Here is a 13,525-nt window from a genome sequence, read left to right as displayed (position 1 = left end):
TTTAATGCAGAATGTTCCAGATCATCATGTGATCAACACCTTCCCTTACAACGGTTCTCCTTGATGGAAAATGAATAACCTGTTCTTCCTGCTTGGGTGTTCATACATTATATTGTCTCCCATCCTCTGCAGCTCTCTTCTAAAAGTAGCATGTCTTTTATAAACATTGTTGCAGTCTTAAAAACATTGGAAATTTGATGTAAGATGGGACCAAACTGCTGAGGTCATCGGTCTGTAAGCTTACACACTACTTAATCTAACTTAAACTAACTTATGCTAAGTACAACACACACAACCCTGCCCGAGGGAGGACTCAAACTTCTGCTGCGCGCACCATGACAAGACCCTTTAGACTGTGCAGCTACCCTGCACAGCTATACAAACATTCTTGCTGCACAATTTAACTGTCTCCCAGTGTAACATTTAGCATAAAGTTGATGTGCTGCATCTGCGTTCCCACCTGCTAGAGTGTACTAGTAATGCATATCCGTCATTTCAGATACTGAATACATCATTGTCATGGAGGTTACTCTAAAACAGACAGATAACAACCAGTCAAAAAAAAATCTTGATTAACTGCAAAGAAGGAAATGAGTTAAAATGCATGTTTAGGGTAAATCACACAGCCAAGAGTCACCACAGGGAATTCCTTTCATATCTCCCTAACAAATGAATTTTGGACTCGTGTTCATATCAACTTTCTGTTATGTTTTAATGTCAAGAATAAATCTGTAAAGTTTCCAACACCCTGTATACCAGGCAAGTCACTTTAGCTATTAATCAGAAATACTACCAAAATGGTTCAAAATACTGAAAAAATGTTTTTGCCTAGTGATAATAAAGCAAACAGAGAGGATCTTATTATTTGATCAATTATGGTAATAACTTTTACGCAAGGAGATATCAAAGCAAGTGTGGTTACGAATAACTTCTGCTGCTTGGGGCCCACAATGAAAATGAATTTATTGAAGGTGATGATCTTTCTGCCATTGACTGTAATGTTTTATTTTTTCAATACATGATTGCAATTACGGCACCTATAATACTGTCAAGTTCTTAAAACAGTGTCTTATCATAAGTCAAAAGTATGTGGCTATTATTGAGATTTTTGAGACTGTTGTCAAGAAAGCCTGAGTGTCATAATAATTTGACCTAAAAATTCTATCAGACAGGTGCCTTTATGTGTCATCACAACCATGTCAGACTATAAAATACATTATTTGGCAGGAACAGTTGTCAATTATCATTCTTTCTAAGACACTGTTTTAAACACTTGACAATGGCCTAAGTGCCAAAATTATAATCATGTACTGAAAAATAAAACATTATGATGGCTGCTCTCCTTTTCTAAATGGAAGATTTTTTTTTTTTCATTTAACGGGATCTAAGACTGCTCAACAAGAGCAGTGTTGTTGTAAGATGTCTATTCTACTTCACAATAATTTTTGCAGGAATAGGAGGGTGAGGGAGAGAACCTGCTAAATATAAAGGTTCAGATTGCCACCACAGTACAGTTTACTACTTCTATAAGTTAATATAAAAAAGAATATGTTGGCAGCATCATTTTCACATTTAGTACTGTCTTGCTGCTTTCCACCAAAAGTTACACTGCCAAAAATAACAAGCATCATAGTGTATCATTGTACTTTTATTTTCAGAAATTCTTGAATGCCATCAAACAAATACAGTACTGAGTGCTGTTTAACAAATGCATTGTCTGACCAAAACTTTTTTCAGAGTCTCTGCAGATAAGGTTATGACCATTGACTACAACTGTAAACTCTTACTGCGAAAAACCTTATAAAACCTTATAAATATAGCTTGTACAATGCTGATAATATTACCAAGGAAGTTGCCTTAGAGGTAAGACCATGGATTCGCATTAGAATGGACAGCAAATAATATCACAGCCCAGCTATCCAGACTTAGGTTTTCTCTAGGTTCCATACATTGCTTAAGACAAATGCTGAGATGGTACCTTTAATAATCCCACCCCTGATTTCATTCTCCATCATTTCCAATTTGAACTTGTGATCTATCTCCAATGATCTGTACACTGACAGACCATTAAACCCTAATCTTGCTTTTGCTCTCTGTACTTCTTCTAGTGATATTCATTATTGCCAGCTTGGGCTAAACTCAGTGCAATCTTAAGCGAATAGTGATACATGTTATTCATAGGACCAACAGCAGAAGAAAAGCCCATATATAAATTAGAGCTAAGATGCTTCTATCAATATCTAAGGACCTTTGATACACACAGGGTTTGGGACAAAAATGTGGAAACTCCATGAGAAATGAATGCTTAAACATAAATGCAGATGCTAGCAATGCCTTCAGATTGCACCATTGTATTTGGCCACAAATGGCACTTACACATTGTCCTCATGCATTACAAGTGTTAGCGATGCTCAGAATAGTGTTCTGTGTAATTATGAGTGCATTATATCAGAGCTAAGTGAATTTCAGTATGACTAAATTGTTGTTACTCATATGGTGGGTACTTCTATAACCAAGGTAACCGAAGTGTTTGGTGTTTTAACAGGCAATATATCAAAAATTTATGCCACATGCAAGGAATAAGAAAAACATCATCTACTATGTCACAACACAGGCATAAATGTGTGTCTAATGATCATGACAGATGGTCATTGAAGTCTACCATCACAAAAAGAAAAGGTGACAGCTGCAAAAGTCACTGCATAACTGAATGTAGCAGTTGTGAACTCTGTCAGCACCAAAACAAGACAAAGGCAGCTGCAGAAGCAGGGAATTACAGCCTGAGCTGCAGCTCCAAAACCACTCATCGGTGATGCAAATGCCCATAAGAAGGAAATGTGGTGTTGAAGCCATAAGCCTGGACTGTGGAAAAATGAAAAGCAGTGATTTGGTCAGATGAGTCATGTGTCACACTGTTTTCAATTTCTGCCAAAGTTTATGTCTCAAGAGTGAAATATGGTGTGGGTTCGGTGATGATTTGGGCAGCCATACCATGATATTTCATGGGCCTGATGGTTACTCTGTAAGGTCACATTCCTGCCAGGGATTATGTGACCATGTTGGCTGATGAGATCCATCCCATGGTACAATGTTTGTTCCCCAGTGGTGAGCTGTGTTCCAAGACAATAGGGCCCCTGTTCACACAGCTTGCATCATCCAGGGCCGGCTTTGTGAGCATGAGGTTGAAGTGTGGCATATCCCCTGGCCACCACAGTCACCATATCTCAATATTATGGAACCCTTGTGTCGTGCTTTGGAGAGAAAAGTGCATGATTGCTATATATCTCCATTATTGTTACCTGAGCTGGCCACTGTTTTGCAGGAAGAATGATACAAGGTTTGCCTGAAAACCATACATGACCTGGATTTATCCATTAGGAGATGCCTGGAAGCTGTTTTGAATGCCAGCAATTTTCCTACGTTGTGTTAGGCATGGTAATGCGATTTTGGTGTTTCGATATTTTTGTCCACCTCTGTGTTTGAAACTTACTGTTTTCATCTCTCTTTCACACTCACTAAGTTACAAATATACACCTTCACCACCACATTTGAAGCCAGGCAACACAAATAAGATCATTAGGTTACCTTATTTTGCCACCAACGCTGTGTACTTGCTGATTCTTTCTGCACCATACTGGCACAAGGCAATTGCACAACTGCCCACGTTGACATCAGTCAGGAACACCCACCCCCCCCTCCACCCCCACAAAAAAAAAAAAAACTGCTTGCTTTTTGGGCTGGCACTTAAGAATACAGTGCTTGAGAAGATACACATCACCCCTCTCTGCAAATTATGTCACTTGCATAAAGAGTTATCATCTCAGAACTTTTGACCACACCTTTATGTAGGCTTCTCAGCTGTTCTTAGGTCCAGGAATTTATGTAGGCTTCTCAGCTGTTCTTAGGTCCAGGAAAGCTTTCTAGTAATTTTTTAAATAAGTTACACTCCAGGTGTTCACTAATGCATATTTTCTTTGCATTTTGCAGGTAGAAGATGAATGTGGAGAAATTCCGACAGTGCTTGTACAAAATAAAATCGACCTCCTTGATCAGAGCGTTGTTGATCCGTAAGTACTGACAGTGTTGTATGGTATTTAAATTTCTCATAGTCATAATATGTATTTCAATAAGAGATAGTAGATAAAAATATGTTTTCTGGCTTTGAACAGTTTATGTAATACAGCTAAACCACATATTATTTGTCAGGGAGGAAGCAGAACTCCTTGCGAGAGCCCTGGGCTGCCGTCTCTTGCGGACCTCAGTGAAGGAAGACGTGAATGTGGCGGCTGTCTTCCGACATCTGGCAGCAGCCTGCCTGGCAGAGATGCAGCGGCAGGACGACATGGACTACTGCCCTGTTGGAGGGCCGCTGCCTCCACTCACCATCAGTGAGTCTTGTCATTTTTAGCAAAGATACTCTGTCACATAACCTCACTACTACATTTAAACAATCGACTTCAGATTAAAAACAGCCATCATCATTCATTGGTGGGCTCCTCAATGTTTTTACTGAAATTGTTGTGACTACAAAATTAGTAACAATACCGATCAGTTTCAGCTGCTAAGCAATCATCTTTAGAACTATTGAAGTTGTCATAGTAATGACCACATAATTGTTATTCTCTCTCTCTCTCTCTCTCTCTCTCTCTCTCTCTCTCTCTCTCTCTCTCTCTCTGCCTGCCTGCCTGCCTGAATGGCTGTCTTTTTCTCTATTTATAGATTTTCTTTTTATTTATTTTACTTGCTGGTCTGCAGTATTGTTCCAAGTATTTAACTTTGGTATTATTCTGACAGAGGGGTGTAAATTAGTTCAGGCTTTGAACCAATTAAGCTAAACAAACTAAAAAAAAATGCAGTACAGATGAATTTGTAACATGTGCTCTCACATCAGAAAGACTGAAATTAGCAGCCTACCATTATCATTATATGAATGTTTGTGACCAATGGCAGGAAGAATACTGGAGATTCACATCCCCTTGACAATTAGGGCATCGAGGATAGAGCTCACCCTCAGACTGGGTATGGAAATCAGCGCATCCTTTTCATAATAACTATCCCAGTATTTGCCTTTACCCATTTAGGGAAAATGGAGAACTTAAATTTGGGCGCCTGGATGGGGAATGTCAGTCCAGTGTCTTACCATTGTGGTTACCAGTGGCCTCATCATCAGTGTTTGTGAAACCAAAGTACAAGAGCAACATGAACCAGGGATAATACTCTCAAATTACATCATATTTGATACAGCATTGGATAAGATAAACTACTTTATGTACCTTGTAAAGATATACAGTAGTACACCTGTAATCCACAAACCACTGTGAACAACATGATAGAGGGCACACCTCATTGTACTAATTATCAGGGTATTTTCCCATTTAATTCACGTAAGGTACAGGTAAAATTAACTGTTTAAATGCCACAGTGCATGCTGTGATTAATGTGGTCTTGTCTTAATGATCCATATGGGAGTAATATGTGAGGGTTGTAGAATATTTTTAGTCATCATTCAAAATTGGTTCCTGCAACTTCATTAGTAGACTTTCTCGGGATAGTTTGTGTCTGTCTGTTAGAGTTTGCCAGTTCATTTCCTTCAACACCTCTGTGACACTCTCCTTCAGGTAAAGAAATCTGTGACCATTCGTGCTGCTCTTCTCTGTATATGTTCAATAACCCCAGTTAGTCTATCTGGTAAAAGTCCGAAACACTTGAGCAGTATTCTAGAAAGAGTTACATGACTGATTTTTAAGCAATCTCCTTTGTAGACCAATTGCATTTACCTAATATTCTACCAATAAACTGAAGTCTGCTACCTGCTTTACTCGCATCTAAGCCTATGTAGTTCAATTTCATATCCCTGTTAAGTCTTATCCCCAAAGGTATTTGTATGAGTTTACAGATTCCAGTTGTGACTCACTGGTATTACAGTCACAGCCCACTACATTTTTTAATTTTGTAAAGTGCACAACTTTGTGTTTCTGAACATCTAAAGAAAGTTGCCAGTCTTTGCACCACTTAAAAATCTTATCAAGATCTGACTGTATATTTGTGCAACTTCTTTTTGGTCATACTTCATCATAGATAATTGTGAATGAGAATACAGTATCAAAATTCCAGAAAAATGCCCATCAATAGTTCTGAAGTTGCCATTATAGTAACTTCTTCAATGATGTGAAGCACATTTGGCCTTTTGTCTCTCCCACAGGTTTAATTTCCAAATCACCAGTTAATTCAAACTTCTGAATTATGTCCATCAACTCTGGCCCAGAAAGAAGACCTCTCCATATTCTTTTAAAGCATCAGTACCCACTAAGATCAGCAGCACTATTGCTGCAGTTTTGATAAAGCAGCTTTAAGAATAAAGACCTGCTCACCTTTTCCAGATGTGTGTTGACAGACTGCAACTGTAGCACACACTGATGCTTGTGTTTCAGCCTTTGTCACTGAACCAGTACTGACATCTAATGCAAGTTACAAATTGTTGAAGGAATTACTATTGCCATGGCTGAAAATGGTGGAAGCAATGTGCGACCTTCAACCACCCTGCACGAACTGTGTCATGACAGTCGAACATTCTATGGTCCACCATTGTTTCAGGCAGTAGTAGAGCAATCTCTAGCATTGTTCCAAACTGTGTTGGATGCAAAGCAACTTCTTTAACCCAAAATATAAATGTGGTGCATAGTAACAAATGGTACGCACTCATGTGGAAATTAGAATGTGTTTCTTTCAATGGTGTACTCGTTATTTCTCTTTCACATGTTCACACAATTTTTTTCACAAGGTTCCAGTGTCCCACAGTCAGTTTTTTGTCATTTGGTCCCTCTCAGGGAGTGAGAGTTTAATTATAACCATTCTGTATATAATTTTAAACAAAAACTGTATACACAACTATTTGCTGTTTTGTTTTCTTCCTCACAGTTGGTTTTCACAGAAAAATGAAAGTTGTATTTATTGCTGAATCATCGAAAGTTTGTAATTTTATCCATTTGTGGATTAAAACTATGCCAAAAACTGTCATTGGAGCTGCTATCCTTAAAGATCTAGCAGCAAGAGAGGTTTTTCACACCCCATATACCAGTGATTCCTCCTGATTTACCCCTTCATTTTAAGTGACTTCAATCCACAATCAAGGAGAGGGAGGAGAAAGGGGGAGGAAATAGATGTAGAGGGGCACAGAGGGGGGGGGGGATATATGGCAGATGGATAGACAGAGAGGTGCTGGAGGATGACGTGTAGAGACAGGGGGAAGGAGGAGATGTAAAGAGAGAGGGGGCAGGAGTTGACAGACAGAGAGAGGACAAGCAAGAAGAGATGAGAAAGAGGAGGCAGGTGGAAGGGGGAAGCAGATTGACAAAGAGAAGGGGTGAGAAAGAGATTAGGATGTATATCGAATTCCCACACATATTTAGCAATTTTGAAGCATTGTTGTGTTCACTAGTAATGTATTAGAACATGTTTAATATAGAAAGAGGAAACATTAACATAATGTGAAAGTATTTGATAGATGACAGATTTTCTTCAGTTTTTCACAGGATACTCAAACATCCATATGGACAAAGACTATACATTTTTTTCAAACAGCAAAGTACAGGTTTTCTGTTAAAACTGTTTGTGCAAAAGAAAATGCTGTGTTTTGCTCTGCTGTGGATAAGTGCAGTTTTGCTGCTTTCTCACAATCAGTTTTAACTATGATAGTAGAGCATTTAAACTATTAGAAAAATTGTTCTACTTTCTTATTATATACACAACAAAGTGCTGTCTTGCTTTTTTTTTTTTTTTTTTTTTTCGCAATCTGTTTGCAGAGAACACAGAAAAGTTTCATTTTATGGCTTATCAGCTTATGATTAGAATACTACTATGAAATCTTATTTTGCAATACCAATACACAAGTCAGAAGGTCAGAGAGAGGGGGAGGAGAAGATGAACAGAGAAGGATGGCGGTGGGGGGAGGAGGAAATGGACACAGAGAGTGGGAAGGAGGAGATGGAGAGAATGAGAGTGAGAGAGGGAGGGGGGGGGGGGGGACTGAGAAAGTGAGTAGGAGGAGGGGATGGACACAGGGAAGAGCAAGATGAGATTATTACATACATCCAGTTTCCATACACATTTAGCAATTGCCAAGTACTGCTGAGCTCCCCAGTAAACTGATATTTATGAAAAATATTACCACAGAGTGTTATCAAAAATCCAAGAAAAAATGTGTTGCCTACCATAAGTTCATCTATTGTTTGTTTTCTGAATGTTTAGTAGTGACACATACATTTCTTTAAAGATTCTCATAGACTGTAGTTTCTGTTCCATGGCTGCATAACCTTACATTGCACAATAGTTGCCTGTTAAAAGATTTTAAATACACTCCTGGAAATTGAAATAAGAACACCGTGAATTCATTGTCCCAGGAAGGGGAAACTTTATTGACACATTCCTGGGGTCAGATACATCACATGATCACACTGACAGAACCACAGGCACATAGACACAGGCAACAGAGCATGCACAATGTCGGCACTAGTACAGTGTATATCCACCTTTCGCAGCAATGCAGGCTGCTATTCTCCCATGGAGACGATCGTAGAGATGCTGGATGTAGTCCTGTGGAACGGCTTGCCATGCCATTTCCACCTGGCGCCTCAGTTGGACCAGTGTTCGTGCTGGACGTGCAGACCGCATGAGACGACGCTTCATCCAGTCCCAAACATGCTCAATGGGGGACAGATCCGGAGATCTTGCTGGCCAGGGTAGTTGACTTACACCTTCTAGAGCACGTTGGGTGGCACGGGATACATGCGGACGTGCATTGTCCTGTTGGAACAGCAAGTTCCCTTGCCGGTCTAGGAATGGTAGAATGATGGGTTCGATGACGGTTTGGATGTACCGTGCACTATTCAGTGTCCCCTCGACGATCACCAGTGGTGTACGGCCAGTGTAGGAGATCGCTCCCCACACCATGATGCCGGGTGTTGGCCCTGTGTGCCTCGGTCGTATGCAGTCCTGATTGTGGCGCTCACCTGCACGGCGCCAAACACGCATACGACCATCATTGGCACCAAGGCAGAAGCGACTCTCATCGCTGAAGACGACATGTCTCCATTCGTCCCTCCATTCACGCCTGTCGCGACACCACTGGAGGCGGGCTGCACGATGTTGGGGCGTGAGCGGAAGACGGCCTAACGGTGTGCGGGACCGTAGCCCAGCTTCATGGAGACGGTTGCGAATGGTCCTCGCCGATACCCCAGGAGCAACAGTGTCCCTAATTTGCTGGGAAGTGGCGTTGCGGTGCCCTATGGCACTGCGTAGGATCCTATGGTCTTGGCGTGCATCCGTGCGTCGCTGCGGTCCGGTCCCAGGTCGACGGGAACGTGCACCTTCCGCCGACCACTGGCGACAACATCGATGTACTGTGGAGACCTCACGCCCCACGTGTTGAGCAATTCGGCGGTACGTCCACCCGGCCTCCCGCATGCCCACTATACGCCCTCGCTCAAAGTCCGTCAACTGCACATACGGTTCACCTCCACGCTGTCGCGGCATGCTACCAGTGTTAAAAACTGCGATGGAGCTCCGTATGCCACGGCAAACTGGCTGACACTGACGGCGGCGGTGCACAAATGCTGCGCAGCTAGCGCCATTTGACGGCCAACACCGCGGTTCCTGGTGTGTCCGCTGTGCCGTGCGTGTGATCATTGCTTGTACAGCCCTCTCGCAGTGTCCGGAGCAAGTATGGTGGGTCTGACACACCGGTGTCAATGTGTTCTTTTTTCCATTTCCAGGAGTGTATTTATATTACCTTTATTAAACCAAAAAACAGCAATCATGTCTGGCTACTTCAATTGTTTTTGTGTCTTGTAGTATATATTCAAACAACATAAAAATTTGAACAGCATCAGTCTCTGATCTCCTAGTTTTCTTTCATTTTACCTGTTTAAATTGCACTTTTGTTCATAATTAATTTCCCTTTCCCACTTTTGCACCCTTCCCACTACAAAATATAGCATGAGCTCTTTTCCATCCCCTAAGATGAAAATGAGCTCTACACTGCTGCCTGGTCAAATAAAAACCTTGATTGATCATGTGAATCAAGAATAATTAAGATTAACTATAGCACTTCATGGAAGTACATTCACGTATTTATTAATTCATATTTTGAAAATTTTTCTGTTGTTGCAGATACCTTTAAACTACCTTTGCATGAGATTAACTGTAGTGCCCACTTTAAACAGACATGTGAATTGCTTCAAACAGAACTCTCACAGTTCATAAGCAACATACCTTGCATGACTAGCCAATTTCAACATTGCAGGCCATTTTCAAATGCAGTCTGCATAGAAAGAGATCAAGGAGACAACGCATTGACCTGACTCTCTGTAGACTGCACTTGAAACTGGCCTGTAAGACTGAAATGGTCTAATCATGCAAGATACAATAAATCGAATGTTTTTGTAAAGCAGACGAGGTGGAAAACTTCAAAACGCCCTTTAACAAATATATGAATGTTGTGCTCCACATGAAGAAAATGATCTCATGTTTCAGTTCATTTGATCTAATAAATCTGAAAAACTTTTCTGCAGTGCCTCCTGTTTCCTTTCTGACAACATGTACAGACAATTTGTGCTCCAATTTCTTGACTTTCACTATAGAAAAGCTTATTGTTTTAATTGCTTGTCCAAGATACTTGGAAAATTCTCATACACCACAAGTTAATACTTTGATTGGCATTGATAAAAGACTGTTACAGAACACTTTGACAACAAAGCATCATTTCCACACACACGGGATTCTTAAGCTCATCCAACAGATACCTGATCTATACATACGTGATTCTTGAAGTACTCTGATCTAGTCATCCTTCCATATTCTGATCGACCTTTTCACAACTCATGTATATCTCATCTTTCCATCATTTTTCTCATTTAACACTTCTCTTTTTTGTACAGTAGGCAGCAGTTCAGAGTTTCTATTCTAGTAATTTCATTTCAGAACAGTGAAACAACAACATATACTACCTCTGTCAGGAATGGAGATGTAATTGGTGTGATGTCTGGCTAATTATCTTAAATGTTGTCACAAGTGATTACAGAAGTACTACAAAAGAAAGAATTGACATAACTGAACATCAACAAAATAATGCATCAGGAACTCTATTTTTAATCAATTTCATAACTTGCTTTAATTCTATCCACATCTAACAACAAAAACTTACTTTTACTATGAGTTATTACCTTGTTAGCAACCTGTGGCAGTTATTTGATTTGCAATCATACTTATGATTTATTCCAGGTGCCTTCAGTCCAAATTCTCAAAATGGGAAGTCCAGTCACAGTAATGGGACCATTGTTCTTCGGCCAGGAAAACAGAAGAATCATAAAAAGAAGAATGTACTGAGAAATGCATGCAGGATACTGTGATAATTGAATACATTTCAGGAACCTCACAATAATTTTTGCTGGTTTAACCAAAATACAGAATGATAAACTTTCAGTGATGTTACAATTCTTCACTGGAACATTACCAGAAGCCTGTTGATAACAGTTTCAGATATGTAAATAATTAGTCAGTCATAAAGTGCAATATACCCAACTCATAAGAGTTTCACATTGTCATTTTTGATATAATTTTATACAAAACAATAGTCAAATGTTTTACTTTTTATAAATTACTGCACTGTAGGTTTCAGATAGTGCCTGTTTCTGGGGAGATATAAATAAATTTATATATATAGTAATCAATTTGGCAACTGGCCACCCAGCTCTCAGGAGAAATAATACAACAATTTTTTCATGTGGTCTTATCCTTCCAATGCTCTGTAACATTGTGCCTTACACACTGTAGAATATTTTATAATCACGAATGTGGGAACAAATGGTCACTCCTTATCTTGTTAAATAGTAGCCTAAAGTCAGAAAAATTATTATTTTAAAAATACTAGAAATTCCAGTTGTTCTTTGCAGCCACATTGATGCTCAAGACTTCATCAACATGATTAGGGGTGTCCTGTTCCTTAGAGGACTGTAACTATTCCATCCAGGTTTTCCACTGTAATGTTTTATAATCCTTAATTTCTTTTTTATAGTGTCCATGAGAGAAATGTGTAACATGTTTACTGGTGTGTAAATAAATATTTATAATATTAATATAATCCTTTGTTTTACATGTTACGAAGTGCACAAAGAGATAAACCACATTTAGAAGTAATGTGCACCCAATTAATAAAAATTTTCATTGTGGGCCTGTGGTTTTAGCCCTTATTGACCTTTTTGTACAATTCAAATGGGATTACATGAAATATTTACAACATATTATAACAGGGGCCATATACAAATGTTCATAGAAACATATCATTACTAGATTTTTTCCTTAAAATAAGTACAAAACCAAATACCTAAATTGTACTCATATGGGGAAAGGAGCCACTAGCAGTACTGTACAAGTCTCAAGTAATACTTCAGTCTATTGAGAGTGAGAGGAGAAACTAGTGATGTTTCAGAAACAAATCACAGGTCTGCTGGAGTTCTGACTCAACATAGCAAAATTTTTGTATGCATTTTCAGCTTTTCACAATGTAATGAACAATGCATTAAATTTGAGGCATGCAGCCTCACATTCCAAGGCTGGCTGGTAGATACATGCCCAAAATATTGGTGGAAGAGATGGAATTCGCACAGCTGCATGTCTGAAACTGAATGGATTAAGCATCACTTCCGGTCAAAATATATTGTTTTTTTATGAGATGTTTCTCCTCATACATCACATGAAATCTTTACAGAAAAAACCCCTCCTTGATAATTAAAAAGATGCTACAATTAGCTGGACTGTTTCAGTTGTTTGATTGGTTCAGTGACACACATTATGTTCAATAATTAACATGAATGAGGGCCTTCAGGGATATGGAATGAGTAGAGTTACTTGTTAGCAGGCAATAGCAGCTATTGCCAGCAGCTTCACTGAAGTATACCAACAACAAAATCGGGTAAGTGCTTCGATGAAGACGGTAATAGTTTTGCCGTCAACAATGGGTTTCTGTCCCTAACGTGTCACAACATTGTTAAATTATTGTTTCCTCAAACAGCACAAATGCATTAATGGTGTGCCTGGAGATGGTCCAAGTTGTTGATTCTATTACATACACAATATGTTGATGACCAACCCAGTCATCTTATATGTATTCTTTTAAAAATAATAATGAGAAAAACTTGAATCAATGTAATGTTACATAATCATGTACCATTTGGAATGCTATTTGGGACAAGGAATACTATAAATATTATATTAATGCTTTAATCCTCAGTGGCTATGGTTCTGGGAACATTTAAGAAATGTCCTCATTAGTAACATACAGAAGACACAAAACTGATGTTTAAACTGCCTTTGGCATATTTTTGTCCTTTAAGCATAGTAATGTTTAGAGTATGCACTCTATTACTGTTCTTTAGACACCTTATTAATAAATAAAGCAAATTACATTTATATTAGCTATGATACATATAATGGCAAATATCAGATATAAATGGAGTAGGTTACAAAAGGC

At 39.1% G+C, this 13,525-nt stretch overlaps 1 protein-coding gene across 1 annotated transcript in view; it reads left to right on the top strand.

Annotated features, from left to right (window-relative positions):
• The window catches only part of LOC126190844 (ras-related protein Rab-23), a 516,569-nt gene extending 504,433 nt beyond the window's left edge, over positions 1-12,136 (top strand). The window contains exons 5-7 of the mRNA XM_049931429.1: positions 3,988-4,067; positions 4,207-4,388; positions 11,278-12,136. Coding sequence (XP_049787386.1) covers positions 3,988-4,067; positions 4,207-4,388; positions 11,278-11,405 — 390 coding nt within the window. The 3' untranslated portion in view covers positions 11,406-12,136. The remainder of the gene's footprint in view (positions 1-3,987; positions 4,068-4,206; positions 4,389-11,277) is intronic.
• Positions 12,137-13,525: the final 1,389 nt, after the last annotated feature.

Source organism: Schistocerca cancellata, chromosome 6, assembly GCF_023864275.1.
Source record: "Schistocerca cancellata isolate TAMUIC-IGC-003103 chromosome 6, iqSchCanc2.1, whole genome shotgun sequence".
NCBI classification, from domain to species: Eukaryota; Metazoa; Arthropoda; class Insecta; order Orthoptera; family Acrididae; genus Schistocerca; species Schistocerca cancellata.
Note: the sequence above shows the minus strand (reverse complement) of the source record. Positions and strands in the feature narration are given on the sequence as shown.